We start from the raw sequence: 22,139 nt of genomic DNA on the forward strand, positions 1-22,139 counted from the left end.
CTCAAATCATCCAATCAATGTCAGATCCGAGCTCTAGCCGTTGGGCATCCTTAGCCGATCCGACCGGTCAAACCCACAGAGCCGATCGAAGCTCCAGTCGCACGGATTTGAGCTCCAGCGCCGCGATCCAGTCGCCGCTGTCCCTCCCTTACGCAGTCGTCGATCGCGACTTCTTCGCCCGCGACCCAGCCGATCCCTCGCGCGTCTGTTCTCCTCAGATCCAACCGGTGCAGGGAAACTCCACCACGGAGCCATCGATCACGATGCAGCTGCTAGCCATGGGTGTTTCCTCGCAGCCCTTGTTCGCAACCTAGCTGTCAATCTCTGATCTGCACCCCCTGTTCGCGAATCAACCGCCAGCCACAGCCCTCCTGTCGGACTGATCCTTCGCCACGTGGATGACCCAGACCTTCTTGCCGTCTCAGCCGGTCCAGCCAAGACCGGTCCAGCTGGTCCAACCAAACCACCCGGTCCAGCCAAACTAGCATATTCAGACCGTGCCATTCCAGCCTAGCCCCTCCTTTGATCCATCCTCCAGCCAAAATGAGACTATTTTTTGGGGGATATATGGGCAAAACCAACCTACGGCAAATTTTGGTGGAACCTTTGGTTTTCAACAATAACTGGCAAACTTACAGCAACAGATATCGGCACTTGGGACAGCTGTTAGATCCACGACACCTTCGACTGGCTTTCATCCACATACACATTAAGACTTCCCTTTATGCTCAGAAATACCGGTAAATGCTTACTCTACTTTACCTTTAGCAAATATTATGTCTGGTTCTGTGGGGAAACTCTGTAGGTATTTCTATTGGCGAGAAACTTAACAACCAAAATTACTTCTCTTGGTCTCAATCGGTGAAAATGGTCCTTGAGGAACAACACAAGTTCAGGTATCTAACTAGAGAGATACCAAGACCGAACCCTTGGGATCCCCAAGAACGTATATGGAAAGGGGAGGATTCCTTTCTTCTCTTGATTCTGATAAACAGCATGGAACCCCAGATTGGGAAGCTGCTTCTGTACTCAGCTTTCGCTCGGGATATTTGGGAAGCTGTCCAGAAGCTATATTTGAAGAGGCAAAATGCCTCACGTCTTTATACCTTGAGGAAACATGTACACGAGTGCAAACAAGGGACTCTTGACGTAATGTCTTATTTCAATAAACTGTCCTTGTTGTGGCAAAAAATGGATTTATGCCGCAAAGTCGTGTGGAATTGTTCAGTCGACGAGGTTCAGTACTCAAAGATTGAGAAGGCGGACCGCGTATATGATTTTCTAGCTGGCTTAAACCCTAAATTTGATAGTGTCCGAAGTCGAATTTTGGGACAAAGACCAATATTGTCTCTGATGGAAGTGTACTCAGAAGTCAGATTAGAAGAGGACAGAACCAGTGCTATGAGTGGTACTAGCACCACCCACTTAGACCTGTCTCTTATACACATCTAGATGTGTATAAGAGACAGGGTTGTATCATCAGCCCCTAGCCAGATAGAGTCAACATGGTTGGAACCGGCAATGTCGCACAATCAGGTACTTATCAGTCGTTTAGCTTCTTGGTTGAAGGAGATGAATCCTGGATTCTTGACTCAGGAGCAACAGACCATCTAACTGGATCATCTGATCAATTCCTCTCTTATTATCCAAGTGCGGGGAACGAGAGAATACGAATTGCAGATGGGTCCTTTGCCTCCGTTGCTGTGAAGAGTCACTTATCTCCAATTCAAGGGTTAATTTTACAAAATGTCTTGCATGTGCCAAAGATATCTTATAACCTGTTGTCCATCAATAAAATAACCAGAGATCTGAATTGCAATGTCGTTTTCTCACCTGACAATGTTTTATTTCAGAACTTGAGCTCAGGGAAGACGATTGGCACTGCTCGACAGCTGACACAATAGGGGGCTCTGCTTCCTCTCGGAGGATGCTTCCTCTAGAAGTTCATCTAGCACTTGTTTATTGTCTTCTCTTATTATTTCTGAAACTGATTTCTTATTATGGCATTTTATCTTGAACATCCAAATTTTCATTATATGAAGTGTCTGTTTCCTCATTTGTTTCGTAATGTTAATGTTTCATCTTTATCTTGCGATGTGTGTATTCGTGCAAAACAACCTCAGGTGTCCTTTACTTCACAACCTTACAAATCTTCCCGGCCTTTCCACCTAATACATAGTGACGTGTGGGGCCCATCTAATATCACAACCGTGTCGGGTAAACAGTGGTTTGTTACCTTCATAGATGATCACACCCGTCTTACATGGGTGCGGATAAGTTCGAAGTGACTACAGTCTTTCAACAATTTTACACCACCATCGAAACCCAATTCAATGCCAAAATTACTATCCTTCGGAGTGACAATGGTCGTGAGTTTGTTAACCAGTCCTTCTGTGATTTTCTAGTCTCTAAAGGTATCATTCACTAGAACTCCTGTGCCTATCCACCACAACAGAATGGGGTGGCCGAACGGAAAAATCGTCATCTTATTGAGGTTGCTCGGGCCCTCATGGTCCCTGCGTCCCTACCCTCGTACCTATGGGGAGATGCGGTACTCACTGCAGCCCATCTCATAAATCGGATGCCTTCCCGTGTGCTCAAGTTCCAAACTCCCTTAGTTTATTTCAAAGAGTCCTCTTCTACCCATCTTTTCCCAGATGTTCCTCTTCGGGTGTTTGGGTGCACGGTTTTTGTCCATAATCACGGTACCCATAGTAAGTTCGCTCCTAGGGCCCAAAAATGTGTCTTTGTTGGGTATCCGCTCTATCAACGGGGCTACAAGTGTTACCAACCTTCTTCTCGAAAGTACTTTGTCACCATGGATGCCACCTTTCAAGAAGACAAACCTTTCTTCCCGTTAGTCCTCTTCAGGGGGAGACTCCGAGTGAAGAGGCTAACACATCGTCCGTTTATTCCATTCCCGTAGACCTGTTTCTTAAACCCATTCTAGACACTAATGATCCTGTTCTTCCTACAAAACAAGTTCCTTGGATAACCTACTATCGGAAGAATCTCCGAAAGGAAATAGTCCCCGAAATAGTTCCCCTGTTTCTCCGCCGGAAGGTGTTCAATAGTCGGAACTAGAGTCAACTCAAGGAAACCATACTCTTGATGATAATAAATATGTTGAAAGTAATGCAGTGAACTCTGGCGATGCAACGAACTTTGGTGAAGTTAGGGAGGATGAGAGCAATGAATTTCCACCTGATGATGCACAGGAAACTGAAAATGTGCAGCAGATGAATGCGAAGGAAAAGGTTGACAGGACCAGTGAGATTGATGCTACCCTGGACTTACCGATTGCTCTACGAAAGGGCACGAGGTCATGCACCAAGTATTCTATGAAAAACTTCTTATCTTACAATAGCTTGTCAACAAGATTCAAGGCCTTCACCACTAGTTTGGACACCGTGATAATTCCAAGGAATGTGTACAAGGCTCTGGAAATCCTTGAATGGCGAGCTGCAGTTATGGAGGAGATGCGAGCCCTCAAGACCAACAAAACATAGGATCTAGTTGCTCCTCCGAAAGGTCACAGAAAAGTCGGGTGCAAATGGGTGTTCACCGTCAAATACAAGTCCGATGGGACTCTCGATAGATATAAGGCCAGATTGGTTGCGAAAGAATTCACTCAGACGTATAGGGTGGATTACTCAGAAACCTTCTCGTAGGTGGAAAAACTCAACACTATTCGGGTTCTCCTCTCCGTTGCCGTGAACCTAGACTGGCCCCTACATCAGTTGGACGTGAAAAATGCATTTTTGAATAGTGAGCTGGAATAAGAAGTATATATGACTCCTTCTCCAGGTTTTGAAGCGCAGTTTGGGAGTCAGGTTTGCAAGTTAAAGAAGTCCCTATATGGTCTGAAACAGTCCCCTAGAGCCTGGTTCGATCGGTTCACTACCTTTGTCAAAACCCAGGAATACATTCAGGGGCATTCTGATCACACCCTGTTCATTAAGAAATCAGTACCAAGGAAAGTAGTTGTGTTAATTGTATATGTTGACGATATCATTCTATCAGGGAATGGTTCTGTAGAAATTGACAAGTTGAAGCAGAAGATGGCAGAAGAGTTTGAGATTAAAATCTCGGTAATTTGAGACATTTCCTTGGCATGGAGGTAACGAGATCAGAGGAAGGGATCTTAGTGTCTCAGATGAAATATACATTAGACCTGTTACGAGAGACTGGGATGACTAGATGTAAACCTGCAGATATGCCTGTAGAGGTTAACAGCAATCTGGTAGAATCGGTAGACGACATTCTGGTGAACAAGGAAAGATATCAATGACTTGTAGGGAAGCTGATATATCTCTCACACACCAGACCTGATATTTCATATGTAGTGAGTTTGGTGAGCTAGTTTATGCAGGCCTCGTATGTGAGACACATGGAGGCTGTTACTCGGATTCTAAGATATCTAAAATCGACACCTGGAAAGGGCTTGGTGTTCAGGAAAAATGATAAGAGATGCATTGAAGCCTACACAGACTCAGACTAGGCCGGTTCCATTATTGATAGGAAGTCAACCTTGAGGTATTGTACCTTCGTATGGGGAAATCTAGTCACATGGAGGAGTAAGAAACAGGGTGTCGTGGCTAGAAGTAGTGCCGAAGCTGAATACAGAGCTATGAGCTTGGGCATTTGTGGGGAAATTTGGTTGAAGAAGGTATTAGTAGATCTTCATCAAGAGAGTCATGACCCGATGAGACTCTACTGTGACAACAAGTCTGCCATTAATATTGCTAATAACCTTGTTCAACATGACAGAACCAAACATGTTGAGATAGATCGACATTTCATCAAAGAGAAACTAGACAACGGTAGCATTTGTATCCCCTATGTCCCGTCCAATCAACAGATTGTGGATGTCCTGACCAAGGGGTTACCTAGACAACGGTAGCATTTGCCTCATTGATATTTACGTCCCAACTTGAGGGGAAGTGTTGAAATTGTTATTTAGCCCTAAAGACATTTTAGTCTTTTATTTAGCGTCTACTGTCTAGGGTTTCTCTCATTTGGGTTATTTATACCTCTCCTGTGTTGAGTACTATGTATCAGAAAATTAAGAATAAAAATCTCTTATCGTGGTTTTTCACCCTGATCTAGGGTTTCCACGTAACTCTGTGTCTTTTCTCTCTTCTACTTTTTTTTTCAATAGTTTGCAAAGTTAAAAGCATATTCCACATTCTTCAATGTAAAAATGAATGTTTATACCAAAGCATGTTTCTCCTATAGTTTTTGTACATTTTTCTTTTTCTTATTGATGAATTGTTTAGCTTGAAATATAGCTATATCAATTTTATCATTGCCACATCTGATCTATCTAATTATTAGAATTTAATAATGAATGTAACCGAGTATTATCAGCACCACACCTAGATTTAGATTTGTTTTAGTATTCTTTGTATAAATATGAGTCTTCGAGTTTTGCAATAGATTGCATGTTTTCAATATTAACAATGTGTATATGCAAGTAGTAGACCATTTGAACTTCCTGTTCCTTTTCTCTCACATTGTGTTTCTCCCCGCTACAAAAACTGACCCACAAATTTCTAATTGATACTTCATTCCAAATCTTGGTGTCTTTGATTTTAGGATTCTAAGCTGGATGTAACCATTGGTCCGTATGAGACCTATGAAGATACACTTTTTGGGTATAAGGTACTTATTAACTCAGCTGTTTATTTTGCTTAGACATTTATTGCTTTTACCTTACTAGAATAAGCCGGAGAAGTAGCTTATTGTAACTTTTATGGTTTTGGCTTTTTGGCTTTTTTTTTTCCCCCCGTAAATTTCATGCATCAATGAAATGTCTCTTGTTTGAAATTTAAAAATAAAATGAAAAGAATAAGCCGGATTCAGCCAGCCATGTCTTTGTTTGGTGGCTTGACATTCCTTCGAGAACTTCCTTTTCCTTTAACAAACTATTTTTTCCTTTAAAATGAAAGCATGGTGTTGGGATACGTCCCATAGTGTGTATTCTATTTAGCACCAGGTTTGATATCGGACTTGAATTTATTGATTGGTGCAATACCTTCCGTAAAATGGGGATTAATTAGTATTTTGATTGTTACTAATTTATATATGAAACTTGAATCTACTGGTTTTATAAAAGTAACAGTTCTTGTCAATTTACAACCTTCATATGTTAATGAAACCAATTTTTTGGATTGCATTAGGCTACATTTGAAGCTTTCATTGGAATTCGGGATGATAAAGGAACTGCTCAAGTAAAATTTTTTGGTGATAATTTGCAGGTAATGTTTTTTGAACCGTCCAAGTCACGACATGTATCTATTCATATTGGTTTTATTGCTGTTATAATACACATCCAAGTTCCTTATCCAAAAGAAAAAAAGGGTAAATATCAATTTATACCCTTGAACTTTAGGGATTATATCAATTTAAACCCTAAACTAATAATTGTATCAATCTAAACCCTGAACTATGGGGTTGTATCAATTTAAACCATAAACTAATAGTTGTATCAATTTAAACTCCGAACTTTAAAAAATGTAATCAATTTAAACCAACATTATGTTTTATTTGGATACACTTATGAAAGTTCAAGGTTCAAATTGATACTTATAAATATTTGAGGTTTAAATTGATATATTTATGAAAGTTTAGAGTTTAAATTGATACAGTTATTAGTTTAGGGTTTAAATTATATAATCCCTAAAGTTCAAGGGTATAAATTGATATTTGTCTAAAAAAAAAAAAGGATGATTTTCTGATCTTTTCTTAGGAAAGAGAGAAGTTTTTTCCCTATTGGGAGATGGTTCTAATGAAGTTCTTATTATAGGTCTTGGAACAAAATCTTCCTATGGACAATGCATACAAATCAAAAGATGTTAGTGCTGCTCCCATTCGTGTTGTTCAGCTTCTCTACAATGCTGGGGTAAGTTAACTTTTCACAATTTTCACAGGTTCTCATAAATATTATGTCCATTTATATTATAAGTCGTGCTTTCCGTAGTTTTATGTACATAAATTTTGTACACTAGGGAACATTTATCTTATACACTATATATTTATTTTGTAATTATTCATTAGGCAACATTTTACTTAGTTGGACATCCTTTATCTAGTGAGGTTTTTCTCATGGGTTTGGTTTTTTTTGTATGCCCTTGTATTCTTTTATTTATTTTTTTTCAATGAAAGCAATTGCTTCTATGAAAAAAAACTTGTACATAAATTATTTACTAGAAAAATTGGATAGAGATGGATATCTTGTGTGTTTTACATGTCCTAACTCTAAGGGAAAGATAAGTGGCAGCTCGATTCCATCACTAGCAAAAATGTGCACTCGTAAAAATGATGTTTATATAGAGGAGATGATTGGGATTGAGTGTTGAGAGAACAATTACAAAAGATCTTAGATTTAAGAAACTCAAACGAAGATAGAAAGGCTGATGGCTTCCCATTGCTTAACAAAATTTATGACCTAGAATACAAGGACATACCCTCAAAAGGAACCGAAATTTCTGACATAGAATACAATGACATACAAAAAAAGACAAGACCTCAAGAGGAATTCAGATTATGAAAGTATTAAAACTCTGATGTCACTAGCCTTCTTTGGAATCTTAATCCTCCAAACAGCAGACAAAACAATCTCTCTAATGGAAGAAGAGTCTATCAAGCAATGAAAGAAGGATAACAAGAAAAGCCTCCCAAAAGGTTAGGATTCCAGACATGAATATCTCTTCTCTCAATCCTAAAATTAAATTGCTCTTATCTAAGACTGAGAAAGCAAATGTCCACCACTTCTCGATCAGACAAGGACCTAAAAGCCAAAAGAAAAGGAGAAAAAGCTCATCAACCAGACCAAAAAAATCAGCCACCAAATGATTTTTAAAGGAAGACAAATGATAAAGATGAGAAAACGTAGAGCAGAGTGGTCTATCCCACACCCACGGATCCACCCAAAAATACGTTTCCTTTCCTTCCCTCATCACAAAATGGACAATGTAAGAGAAGGAAAGGAGCTCATAAGAGATATTTTTCCACAAATTTTGGTATGTGCTTTTAACCCCACATGACAATCACTCAAAAGGAAGAGGACCATATTTGCTAGTAATAATCCAAAACCCTATACCCTAAACCTTAAAACAACCAAAGTGAACTTAGCTCAATGGTAATTGACATGGCCTTCTTCCCTAAAGGCTGAAGGTTTGATCCTTCATCCCTATAGTTGTAGTACTAAAAAAAAATCGTTTGATAAAACAACCTTCCAATGAACTTTAGAAAGAAAGTTGAGCAGGGACTTAATTGATAGCAACTCAGATTTATGAAAGTATTGAAACTCTTATATCACTACCAAAGGACGAGATGAAGCACCTATCATATGCACAAGATAATGTCAATCAAACCTATATTGAAAAGTCTTTCGAAAGTCTCGCCTCTGAACATCTAATACCTAAGAGTTTTTGTCACTTTCCTTGGTTTGTTAATTTTGGTGAGTTAGAGGATTTTGCTATTTCTCTAACCTTTTCTTTCTGGTTAAATTTAAAATGATCTCTGACAAGAACCTTAGTTTTATCTGTTTCAAAATGTCTCATAAAGTGGTTTTTGCATTACTTAATCCTCACATTAGGAGAAATTTTAAAACTTCTGAAACAAAACTTTGGCTGTATATGCATCTATTATGTTGTTTTGTTCACCGATAGTATTGTTATTTATGTTAAATAAAGTGGTTTATGGCCTTAAAGTAACTTTAAATCTTCATTAAATACCATATAGTTCACCTGAATTGTACATCTTTGGCTTCCTTTAATAATGAGATCATTATGTCCTTCTCTTTCGGAATTCTGGGGGACTTTTTTTTTCTCTATTAGTCAACTTGTCACTGTTAACAGCTGGTTGGGTTGAATCAATTTGCTTGAGTTTCATTGTTTCGCATTTTTAGCTTAATGTCTCAGCTGTTATTCTCATTTTCAGTAAGCATTATACCTGAGGCATTCTATGACCTTGCTTTATGAATTTCCTTGAATTCTTATATACATGGTTTTTTTTTTTAACTTATTATTCATACATGTTCAAAACTTTTTCTCTCCTCGCTGTTAAATATCGTTACATCAAACCATGGTTGGTAATGAATCATAATAAATCCTGTTTTGAAGATGGCAATTTTTTTAACACAACTAGATAAAAGTGAATTGTAAGGAAAAGATAAAAACGTTCCAATTAAGACAAATATCCTTAATGGAAGGTTATTTTTAATCACCACTCGTCCGCCGTCGGCCACCACATTGCAGATCGTCCAGCTGTCACTGCCGCCGGCATTCTCACATTGCTGCTGCCGATCGGAAGATGTCGCTACCCATCATCGGCGGTGTTCCTCAGCCGCGACTGCTCCTCCGACTTCTTTTGTGGGTTGTTGCTGCCGTGGGTCTCGGTTCTAGCCATCGTCAGTCCGATTTCGGCAAGACGAATCGTGGAAGTAGAAAGTTGCAAGGTGAATGGTTCCTTCTTCTGCATCTAGTTCGAATCCGAATGGTTCTACGTTGAGGATATGGAAATCAACAAGCTCCTCCCTCTGGCCAAGGCTCACCTTCAGTGGCTTGTGGAGCAAATTTCAGAACTACTTCAGGGCCCAAGCAGCCGTTTCTTTCTCAAAAGGAACAGAGATGATTCGGGGGTAATGAGGTTTTCCAAATTCAGAGATATTACAGGTTGGGTTATGAGGTGTGTGGTCTGGCCAACTACCGGCAGTCGTTTTTTCATCCACGTTCTGATGGGTTCATCTAAAAAAGGATGGTATTCATTTCTTGGAATGCTTAAAGGTTTTTTGAGCAAGACCGAGCTTGCTGATCGGCAGACTTTGAAGAGTCAGGCTCCGAAAGATACCCCTTCCAACTTGGTTGTTATGGAATTTAAATCAAAAAGCCATAACCAGAGCTATGTGGAAATACTAAAGGTGAAAAGGAACACATAGTCCAATGCTTCCTCTTTGACAATTGAGAACTTGAGCAAAAAGTCACAGTCCTCTATTTTAGTGACAGCAGAGCAAAGTACGAATTTATGTTGGGTTCAAAAGAATTTCGAAGTGTTCGAGGAAGATTTTAGCAATCTATGGATTATATCAAGGTTGTTTGTGTTTAGTGAGTGGATAGAGATTGCTAAAGTACTTTGAGGACTTCTTTCAAACTAGAGTAATCATCAATCCTCTATTTAAGGCTTTGATCAAAATTTTTCAGGGCAAGTTAGAAGATCTACTTGAGGTCCCAGGCAAATGGTAGGCATTTGGTCCATTTCACTTGCTCTTTGAAAAATAGAATAAATTCAGTCATAGCAGACCTTTTGTGAAAGGATATGGGGGTTGGCTTTCAATTAAAAAACTTCCATTGGATTACTTGTCTCATAGCACATTTGAAGCAATTGGAGCTCATTTTGGAGGTCTTGAAAGTATTGCAATTGAAACGTTGAATCTTTTAAAGTGTTCGGAAGCCAAAATTCAGGTGAGGAAAAACTTATGTGAATTCATTTTGCGACCATAGAAATCAGGGATGAAAAGCGCAACAGCATTTTTTTAAATTATGGGGACATAGAATCAGTTGAAGCTCCAAGCATAAGTCGTGGTAATTTATTTATCAAAGATTTTACAAATCCAATCGATCTAGTCCATTTGAATCAAGTGTTACAGGATGAAGGCTTTAATGTCTGCATATTAAAATCGAAATGGTTTTTCCTTACATCATCATAGTCCAAGCCAGAGCTCTCAAGAAACCCCTTTCGCGGCACTCAAGCAAGATGTTTTACAAAAATAAAAAATCCAATCAGAGACTAAGTCTTCTTCACCAAAGAACAGCAACAATCCTTCACCGGCCGACCATCAAAATTCAAAATTGAAGATGAAGATCAATCAGAAAGGTGTGAACACAACAATGGAATCAGAAGAGTTAGGTTTAATGAGGAGAGAGAATTTAGTCGGCGGTTTTTCTATTGGGCCCAATGACGCGCCTTGTAATAATTCCCCTGACGATGCAATTTTGAAAGCTTCTCAATCTAAGGCCGTTGATATTCCAATGGTAATAATCCAACGGTCCCCTGCTCTTACTTTGGATGTCTCAAATTCCACGACTAACAAGGAACCGTTGGTATTCTCCTCTAAGGAAAACTTAGCCAATACAGGCGAAAACATTAACATGAACGGTCGTGCGCTTAACCATCTGTCTTCAACGTCTATTTCTTCAGACATTGCCCCAAAGCTTCCGTCGGTTTCGCAAAAGTTCTCGACACTCCTGAAGCCATTCCCTAAGCACTTCTCAAGGAAGAAAGATTCTTATTCAGGCCAAGGGCAATAGAAAACAATAATGATAAGTTGGAAGTTTGTTGTTCTCGAGTTCAAGCCCATGCTCGAGGAAGAAGAGACCTATTTTCAAGGTAAGTGTAGTGATTAAAAATTCAGCATTGTTGAAGAATTGTTGTGTGAGAGCACAGATTCTACCCATTGCTAGCAAAAAGAAAAGACCCATCCTCAAGTCAAGTGTTTCAGACAGCAATCCGGATTTGTTAGAAGTGTGTTGTGCCCAAGCTCAAGTCCCTGCTCTATCCAAGAGGTCAGTAAGTCTTTCCTCACCAACCCAACAGTTTAAACACACTGTTTTCTCCTTTCCTAATTTGAAGGTTCAATTTTTGAGAGGTATGCCATGCCTTCCTTCAGATTCTTCTCAAAAAGGGAAATTTGAATCAGATAATGAATCTTCTATTAGTGAAGATTCAAATGACTATGAGAATGGAGTTGATCATGATGAACTAGTCAAGAGGATAATTTTGGGATGGATCTCAATGCTTTGTTTCAGAATGAAGTTGATTTGGAAGATAATATGATGAATGTTGCTGCTTGTTTCTCTCCACTACATCCTTCATGTAAAACTCTTATGTTTGAGAAAGAATCAGAATATTCTATTCATTCACCAAAGATATGAATATATACAAGTGTACAAAGCATACAAAAGGAAAATATCACAAAATATTTACAAGAATGGAGAACCCTAACTATAGAATTATAACACTCCCCCTCATGTTGGAGCATATATGTTAATCATGCCCAACTTGTTACATAGATAATCTATACGTCTTCCATCCAATGCTTTCGTGAAGATATCTCCTAGTTGTTCTCCAGTCTTCACATATCTTGTAGATACCAACCCTTGTTGAATTTTCTCACATACAAAATGGCAATCAACTTCAATATGTTTAGTTCTTTCATGAAATACTGGATTAGTCGCAATATGAAGTACTGCTTGATTATCACACCACAACTTTGTCGATGCGTTAATTTCAAATCCCAACTCAACAAGAAGTTCATATATCCAAATCAATTCACACACAGATTGTGTCATTGCTCTATATTCTGATTCTGCATTTGAACGTGACACCACATTTTGCTTCTTACTCTTCCAAGAAATCAAATTACCACCAACAAAAACACAATACCCTGAAGTTGATCTTCTGTCTTCTTTAGATCCTGCCCAATCAGCGTCTGAGAAAAATTCTATATTAGTATGACCATAATCCTTATATAATAAACCACGTCCGGGAGCAGCCTTCAAATAACAAAGAATCTGTTCCAATGCAGCCCAATGATCAACCGTAGGGCATGACATGTATTGACTCACAATACTTACTGAATAGGCTATGTCGGGTCGAGTCACTGTAAGGTAATTAAGTTTTCCCATTAACCTCCTATATCTTTCAGGATCTTTTAGCAATTCTCCATCTTTTGTGAGCTGTAAGTTGGGCATCATTCGGGTATTACCTCAATTCTTAAGAAGTATTTCAACATGCCCAAATCTTTTGTATGGAATTGACTATGAAGAAAGGTCTTTAGAGGCTGGATACCTAAAGCATTATCACCAGTAATCACAATATCATCCACATATACAACTAACAAGATGACACCACCCTCAGATCTCTTAAAAAAGACTGAATGATCTGACCTGCTCTTCCGCATTCCAAAGCTTTCAATCACCTGACTAAATTTACCAAACCAAGCTCGTGGGCTCTGCTTTAATCCATACAAGGATTTACGAAGGCGACACACCATTCCATTCTCCCCTGAGCAACAAACCCTGGTGGTTGCTCGATATACACCTCTTCTTGAAGATCACCATGAAGAAATGCATTTTTTATATCAAGTTGATGTAAAGGCCAATGATTGATTGAAGCTAATGAAATAAACAACCGCACAAATGCCATTTTTGCTACAGGAGAAAAAATATCAGCATAGTCAATGCCATAAGTTTGTGCGTAGCCTTTCGCTACAAGGCGCGATTTTAACCGAGCAACAGAACCATCAGGAGTGACTTTAACTGCAAACACCCATTTACAACCGATAACCTTCTTTCCTGCAGGGAGAGAAACTAAATCCCAAGTACAATTATCATCTAAGGCAGTCATCTCCTCCACCATTGCGGCACACCAACCAGGATGAGACAAAGCCTCATGAACAGTTTTAGGGATGGATACTGACTCTAAGGATCCAATGAATGAACATGTGGAAGGCGACAAATGGTTATATGAAACAAAAGAGGAAATAGGATGAGCACATATACGTTTACCTTTACGAAGAGCAATAAGGAGATCATCACTCGTTTCTGGATCCACTGACGAAGAAGACTCTGGTACAGGGCATGGAACTGAAGGAGGTTGTCGTCGAGTATAGACCTTAACAATGGGTGGAAGAGTAGAGGTAGCCACAGATAGAGATGAATCAGGAAGAGGATCGAGGGGAGAAATAACTGTGTAGACAAGGAAATCATCCTCTAATTCGGAGAGAATGATGGTGATGAAAAAAATGGGGTATGTTCAAAAAACGTGATATCAGGAGAGACTAAATATTTATTTAGACTAGGACAATAACACCAATACCCCTTTTGGACATGGGAATAACCAAGAAAAATACATTTTAAAGACTTTGGATCCAGCTTGGTATGTTGAGGCCGAACATCCCGAACAAAGCAGGTACAACCAAATATTTTGGGTGGAATGGGAAACAAATTTTGCTTGGGGCATAAAGTATGAAAAGGTATCTCACCCTTAAGAATGGAAGAAGGCATGCGATTTATTAAGAAACAAGCTGTGAAAACAGCATCAGCCCAAAAGGATTTTGGAACATGCATCTGAAACATCAAAGCTCTGGCTGTCTCAAGGAGATGACGAATCTTTCGTTCTGCAACCCCATTTTGAGATGGAGTATCGACACAAGAAGATTGATGATGAATGCCATGGGCATCTAAATAAGACTTGAGTGTATGAGAGAAATATTCCTTAGCATTATCATTTCGTAGGATTTTAAGAGCACCACTAAACTGAGTTTGAATTTCAGCATGGAAGTTACGAAAATGAGAAAGTAACTCAGAACGAATTTTCATTAAATATGACCACGTTACAAGAATAATCATCGACAAATGTAACAAAATACCTAAACCCTCTTTTGGACTCAATAGGACAAGGACCCCAAACATCAGAATGGACTAATTCAAAAGGAGCACTAGCTCGTTTATTGACTCGAGGATACAAACTCAAATGATGAAATTTAGCAAACTGACATGACTCACAATCTAAAGAAGACAAATGTTGAAGTTTTGGACGAAGACTCTTCAACACAGAGATAGACGGATGACCCAAACGACAATGCTCTTCAAAGGGAGACGACACACTTGAGCATGTGATGGCCGTCGGTGTTTGTGGTTCAAAGATGTAAAGACCTCCAAATTCACGCCCTTTACTAATAGTCTGTTTCGTCATAAGATCCTGAAATAAGCAATAACCAGGAAAAAATGAGACATAATAATGAAAATCATGAGTGAGTTTACTGACCGAAATCAAATTAAACAAGAAATGTGGTAAATTTAAAACTGATGACAAAGAAATTGATTCAGTAAGATGGACGGTTCCTGATCCTAAAACAGGAGTGGAGGTTCCATCAGCTATAGTGACATTAGGTGAAGAGGTAGATGTACAAAGGTTAGAGAATAAACTGGGGTTACCTGTCATATGGTCTGTAGCACCAGAGTCAATGACCGATTTTGACGTGGAGGAAAAAAGGCATTTAGAAATGTTACCTGTCTCTGCGATGGCCGTAATGGGAGTAGAAGATGATGCCCTCAATGACTCTTGATACTGCTGAAATTTAGCAAACTCCTCTGCAGAAATCGTAATTGACTTGTCAAGATTATCAGAAGTAGAGGCGACATGTGTAGAGGGTGATGGCATCCTCTGACCCTTATTCAGCAATTTTCTGCATTCACGCTTCATATGGCCAGGTTTATGACAATAATAGCAAATGACACCTCCTGAATTTGATCTTTGGTTATTTGAATGACCTTTGAAGCTATTTGATTCAACCCCCTTATTACCTCTATAATCATTTGTGCGCCCAATCAAAGCACCGCTAGAATCAGATGATGTAACTGCTTTGTGTCTTTTCAGTACGAAGTATTCGAGTGTAAGCTTCTTCCAACGATGAGATATTTGAGCTTGACAACACTTGATCTTTGGCCATCTCATATTTAGGTGCAAGACCTACTAAAAAACTCATGATAAACAACTTTTCACGTTGAGCCATTAGAACTTTTGGATCCTTGCTAATTGGCATCAAGGCATTGAATTCCGCGCATGTATTTTTAACCTCCATAAAGTAGCCTGTAAGAGATTTTTCTCCTTGATCAGGTTGATATGTTGATATAGAGTCTTACAAACATCAAACACTCTATTAATATTCTCTTTCCCTGAATAAAGGAAATCCAGATATTCCAATAGTTCCTTGACTGATTCGCAGTGATTTACTAGTTCAACAATTTCACGGTCAATAGAATTCTTGATTTGTAGAAGCATCCTTGAATCGTTCCACCACCAAATCTTCTTATTAGCATCAATTGGTGGCTCTTCTGTGATGTGATCATCTATCTCCATGCTCCTAATAAAGTGGCGGACATTTGATCTCCATGAATAGTAGTTGGATCCATTCAACTTGTGTTCAGTTACTTTTGACACCATAGGAACTATTTCAGACATGACTACTGGTTTCTTATCAGCCATTACCTCAAAAACAAAGACATCGGACAGCAGAGAATCAAACCCTAATTTACTGAAGAGATGTCTTTACAAGCAGTGAGAATATCTATATATCCCAAACAAACATACCACCATGAAGAGCCAACAACACTGAGGAAACCCACAGAAGACGGACGAAAAACGGCGGCACACGCGCCTACACGCGCCGGCGCGTGGACGGACAGCAAACTGGAACAATCGGCGTGTAAGCCTTACGCACTGGTCAGATGGCAACCAGACTTTGGGGTTTTATAGATCGGCAGCTGGGCTTCTCGTTGGACTGGGCGGTGTCGAAAAAAAAGCTTTTTTTTTTCCCGCGTCTGCGGCGACTGACGGCGTTGGCGGCTGATGACTGCGGCGGCAGCGGCTAACGATGGCGAATGAACCGAAGACGGCAACTGTGAGCAAAAGTGTAAACTCACCTCTCCACAAAACCCTAAACGTATCACAAATGGGTTCTAAATTCTCAAACCCTAAGGTTCACAAAAACCCTAAGTTTATTTAGAGAGCTCTGATACCATGTAAAACTCTTAGGTTTGAGAAAGAATCAGAATACTCTATTCATTCACCAAAGATATGAATATATTCAAGTGTGCAAAGCATATAAAAGGAAAATATCACAAAATATTTACAAGAATGGAAAACCCTAACTATAGAATTATAACACTTTGGAACTCCTATCAAATTTGGAGTCTATTGTGGAAGAATGGGGTTTAGTCTTCGGTTGACTCTACCCTCCTTGTCAGAATTTGTTTGAACTTTTCTACCTATAATTCAGAAATGAAAATTGTTTCTTGAAAAGGAGTTGGAGAAAGCATTTTGGAAATCCAAGAGTCCATGACGAGTTATTATCATGGATTGGTTAATGAGTCATAGAATCTATAATTGTTCAGCATTGGCTTTAGCGCATCAAAAGCTTCCTTCTCCATGAATGGCTCCCTCAACTTGTCCCCTTTCGCCTTTCGTGATCATTTTTGTAGGTTTTGGTTGATCCTTTACTGAAATCTGGCCCTAAAATATTGTATCAAAGTCAAAGTTTTATTAGCTGATCCTTGGTTTAGAAAAAATTCAAAGATCAACTCCTGGCTGGACCGGTTTGTGATAGCAAGTCTTAAAGCTTCATCTTAGGGCACCTTGTCCAAGATCTTTGCAGACTTCTCGGTTCAAGACATAAGTTTAAACTGGAGGGCATTTATATTACCAGTTTACTAGTCCTAATTCTTCTAGTGATCCTTCTTGCTTTAGTTTGTTTTGTTTTGTTTTTGCTTAGTTCCCCTGTAGCTTCGATGAATGGTGCTTTTGGCTTTTTTGTATTGGTCTTCGAGTGTTTGTTGCAATTTCTTGTCCACTTGGATAGATATTGGATATGATGAGGGTGCTATGGGGATGTCAACCTAGTTGAGATGCCTGGGTGCATATGTTGATCATTTGTTCTAATTCTTGTTGCTCTTAGTTTCTAGATATCGTACTTTGAGCATTAGTCTCATCTCATTTTTTCAATGAAGAGACTTGTTTCCATTTAAAAAAAATGGCAATTTTTTATTGATTGCCGATGGACAACATCTGAAAAAATTGCAGCTTCATGTGGTATGATTTTCTTTATGTAACCAAGATTTTTATTTTCTATTAATTATTCTTTTTTTGGATGAATTCAAACATGTTACAATTTGGATTTGTTTTGTACTGCTTGGTTCGGCTCTTTTCCTTTTCCTTTTCCTCCAAGAACTTTTTGTTTTTTTTTTTTGTTGGAATTTCTACTTTTATGAATGGTTATGTGTTACTATTGTTTGTGGAATATAGTCTTTTTTGGCTTTTTCCCCCATATTTGTAATATGTCTTTTTCCTATCTAAGAACTAATTTGCACATATTAAATAATTAAGATATTGATATTGTCTCAAAATTAAGATGGTATCAGAGCTCATAAAAACGAGTATTTAGTTATTAAAAAAAAAAGATTCGATCGAAGAATGGTGGGTCCAAATAGGCACCATTTTTGAGGAGGATCCTATATTAGAACTATGAAACGACCTCACAATGTTATTAAGATACATGAGTTACTCATCTTATTGATAGTTGATTGAGATAGAACTCATGTTTATCTAATATTTCCCTTTTCCTTTTTCATTTTTCAAAATTTACCTCAGGATTATGGTTTATTCAGCATAGGAAACAGTAGTTCGAGACATGAATTATTCTCACTCTTACAGAGGCTAACTATGCTGAATTGAGAATTATCATCAACAAGAAATTGGATGTTGATTATCGTGGAGACCAGTAGTTTCTACTATCTACGTGAATTGTTCAATACCTTTAGAGAGGCAAACCATGATAATCTATAAAGTAGATCTGTAAGAAGTTGTGGTTAATCTGTTGACATTTTATCAGGATGTAAAGGGTCCTCAGACTGTTGCTTTCAATTTGCCAAATGACGAGCGAATTGTAAAAGACCGAGGAACATCAATGGTTATGCTTAAGAATGTTTCAGAGGCCAAGTACTGTATCTTTCCTTGTCATGGACTAATTTCTATCTTAACTTTGAGTTATCTGATGGGAAATTATTGAACATTAAAAATATGCTTGTTTTCACATTTTTCTAGGTTCAAGCATATTCTTCAGCCTATTGCTGATGTTTGTATTACAAATGAGCAACGTGAATTTGTGGATTTCGATTCATTCTTTACTCATACAATTTTCCATGAGTGTTGCCACGGTATTGGGCCTCATACCATTACTCTTCCGAATGGTAAAAAATCTACCGTGAGATTGGTGAGTACCATAGAGTTTTTGTTTTGACATATTTGATTATTATTTCTCTATTTTTGGATACGGATATTACTCTTATACCATGACAAAAATCATGGTTAGATTGGTAAGTTGAGTTCTAAAAATTTTCTGTTTAATATATTTTATTTTATACTCTGGATGTGAATGTTGCTCTTATATTGAGGATAAAATCACTGTTTCACATGTTGCCCTCATTTTTTTGAAGTATAAAATACTAATAATGAATGGAGCCACCCTTATTCTGAAAGCTATACTAATTGCCTAAATTACATCTAGTGACGTTTGTTTATAAGAATATGTTACAGGATGAGTTTTTCTGTTTCAATATATACATGTGTTAAAGGTTGAGTTACAAAAAAAATATGTTAAGGTTATAAATTTTAGACTTGGTTAATAGAGGAATTAGGTTGTAAATTTCATCAGTTATGTAACGGAAAAGGGTTGGACACTTTGAAAGATGACGATAGAATGTAATATCTCTCATCTATGTATATGCTAGGTATTCTTTTCATATAGTGTTCATTCCGAAAACAAGATGTTTGTTTCCGAACTTTCTTGGCCTATCTCGTAATTCTTAAGACGGGAAATTTGGTTTATTCTTCTGGAAGTCTGTATTGTGAATGGAGAATTTATTGGCTCAGATAGAAAGAGAACGTTGGGCTGTTGGTTGTTGAATTTGGGTGAGATGGAGCCTACATGTTTACTTTTGTTGGTGTGCCTTGTGATTCCCAAGACTATACGTTTGGCTTGTCTTTATAAATGGAGCTGTGCAATTCTTTAGTTATTTTCTAATTTGAGTAATCTTGTGGTCCTGATCCTGTTGAACATAAAACTGTCTTAAATGTCAATGGGGGAAAGAAGGGACAAATTTCGCTTCAGACTCTGACTTCTATTTTCTATTTCAGGTTTTATTGGAGATCTTTCTAGTGGTAATAGTATCTTCTATTTATCTTTTGTTACAGGAACTGCAAGAACTCCACTCAGCTTTGGAGGAGGCAAAAGCAGACATTGTAGGCCTTTGGGCACTGAGGTTCCTTACCCTCCAGGTTAGTTGATATTTGAGTCAATCGACCTTAAATACAATATTTTACAAAAGAAATTCTTGTATTCTCTGATCATTTATTTACTTATCTTATATGTTGGAATCTCGACCAGGGCCTGCTACCAGGAGCTTCATTGAAGTCCGTGTATGCTACTTTCCTTGCAGGATGCTTCCGGTCCGTACGATTCGGCTTATCAGAGGCTCATGGGTAAGCTATCAATACGACATTGTTTCTTCCACTTTTGTTTCCTTGCCTAGCACCTTAGACTTTCGGTTGGCAGAAAAGGACAGGCATTGCAGTTCAATTGGCTATACGAGAAAGAAGCCTTCGTTTTAAATCCAGATGAAACTTTTTCTGTTAATTTTGACAAGGTACAGCCCTAGACATTGACAAAATTTCATCTTCAAATGAGTTGGTTTTCGTGAGTTAAATTCTACGAATCTTTTGTTTTTGTTTTTAAGGTGGAAGATGCAGTTGAAAGCCTGAGTAGGGAGATACTAACCATTCAGGCAAGAGGTGATAAGGAATCAGCAAAACTGCTTCTTCAGAAATACGGTGTCATGTCAGAACCATTGAATTTAGCATTGCATAATTTAGAACGAATCCAGGTAAATGTTGACAAACACCATGAATTTAGACAGAAAAAATGTTTTTTAAAAGAATCATTTTTATTTATTTTTATTTAAAAAAAATATTTAAAGTGCGTTTTAAAAGTGTTTCAAAAGCTATATTTGAGTGATTGCCAAATACTTCACTTTTTTTTTCAAATAACTTAATTTCAAAATTAAACATATGAAAAGTTAAACTAAACACACCCTTACTATTTAAACACCTTAATTGGTTGCTATGTAATAGTATTATTGGATTCTATTTCTTATTAAATATAGGTTATTGAGTAGAATCAAATAGTTAATCTAACAAGCGATTTTGCCATTTTTTATAAACTATGAGTTATGCCCTTTTGAAATTGATCTCTTATTTATTGTCCATTTGACTTTTTAAGTGTTTAAAAATGTATTGTGCAAGTTACAAAAACATTCCTGAAGTATATGGTAGTTGCAAGATCATCATTAAACTTTCAATTGTAAAAATTGAGTCCTCAAACTTATATAAGTGTTAAGATTGAACTCTCAAACTTATAATAGTGGTAGAATCAAAGTTTAACCTTCAAACTTATACAATTATAAGTTCTACAATTATGTAAGTTTGAGATTCCAATTTTAGCACTGTATAAAGTTCAAAAGTTTGAGGGTATAATTGCAATAACCAACATATTTTAGGGGTGGATTTTATCTTTATATTTTTATTTTAAAGTACAAAAAATGTTTTTAAGTATTTAAAAAGTTAACCCAAATGAGCTCTTAATTTACTATGTTAAACTTTAATGTAATCCTTCACGCTTATATTCCATTAGGAAAATTTTGAAATTTTCAAAGAAGTTGATTTTAGGGCAAGCACAATTGAAGATAGAACACATTCGAATATGATGTTATATCACTATTGAGATCAAAAATTCACGATCGTAAATTTAATATTATATCAATATTATACTAAGTAATTTTCTTCAACCAATTTAGGTACCTGTGGATATAGCTCCTGAATTTCCAATTGCCAAAGAAATATTGGGGAAGAAGCAATTTGGAATATGATGATTGTTGTGGTTTGTAATAATAAATTGCATGTATCTGCCATCTTTGTGGACTAACTAGGGATGTCCAAATAATCCGACAACCCGAGCAATCTGGACTACCCAAACAAAAATGTAAAGGTTAAGTTGGGTCGTGTGTTGGCTAAAAAAAATTGGTTTGATTTAACCCAATTTGAATTTTATCTATTTAATAAAAAAAATATATTTATTTCTTTTATTTGAAATTTGATTACTTTGTATTGATTAATTTATGAATTTTTAATATTTTTCTTTTTAAATTGTTATGATATTTGTCTTTGTTTAAAGTTTACAATAAATATCATAGATGTTTGGTATTTAGCATTTGAATTTTATGAGATTTTAATTATTAGTCCTGTTGTATATAAATTTACATATTTTAATTAAAAAAACGTTATAATGCAACAACCCATCTAACTGAATTGGTTCAAGAAATATCTTGAACCATGTACACTCCTAGGATTAACTATTTATATAAATGAAATGCATTAATATTTCCATTGCTCAGCATAGGGCAATTGGAATGTTATTGTTTGGTAATGCTTGGCTGTAGCTCCCATCTTTAAGGAGTAACCAT

The 22,139-nt window shown here is 37.5% G+C and overlaps 1 protein-coding gene across 4 annotated transcripts in view; it reads left to right on the plus strand.

The window, feature by feature from the left end:
- The window catches only part of LOC120086144 (nudix hydrolase 3), an 88,805-nt gene extending 67,037 nt beyond the window's left edge, over window positions 1-21,768 (plus strand). For all 4 annotated transcript variants that reach the window (XM_039042611.1, XM_039042612.1, XM_039042614.1 and 1 more), the window contains 10 exons: window positions 5,599-5,664; window positions 6,183-6,260; window positions 6,809-6,904; window positions 18,455-18,561; window positions 18,667-18,835; window positions 19,816-19,899; window positions 20,009-20,103; window positions 20,177-20,267; window positions 20,358-20,504; window positions 21,474-21,768. In XM_039042611.1, the coding sequence (XP_038898539.1) occupies window positions 5,599-5,664; window positions 6,183-6,260; window positions 6,809-6,904; window positions 18,455-18,561; window positions 18,667-18,835; window positions 19,816-19,899; window positions 20,009-20,103; window positions 20,177-20,267; window positions 20,358-20,504; window positions 21,474-21,545 (1,005 nt within the window). In that variant the 3' untranslated portion in view covers window positions 21,546-21,768. The remainder of the gene's footprint in view (window positions 1-5,598; window positions 5,665-6,182; window positions 6,261-6,808; window positions 6,905-18,454; window positions 18,562-18,666; window positions 18,836-19,815; window positions 19,900-20,008; window positions 20,104-20,176; window positions 20,268-20,357; window positions 20,505-21,473) is intronic.
- Window positions 21,769-22,139: the final 371 nt, after the last annotated feature.

Source organism: Benincasa hispida, chromosome 9 (genome assembly GCF_009727055.1).
Source record: "Benincasa hispida cultivar B227 chromosome 9, ASM972705v1, whole genome shotgun sequence".
Lineage (NCBI taxonomy): Eukaryota > Viridiplantae > Streptophyta > Magnoliopsida > Cucurbitales > Cucurbitaceae > Benincasa > Benincasa hispida.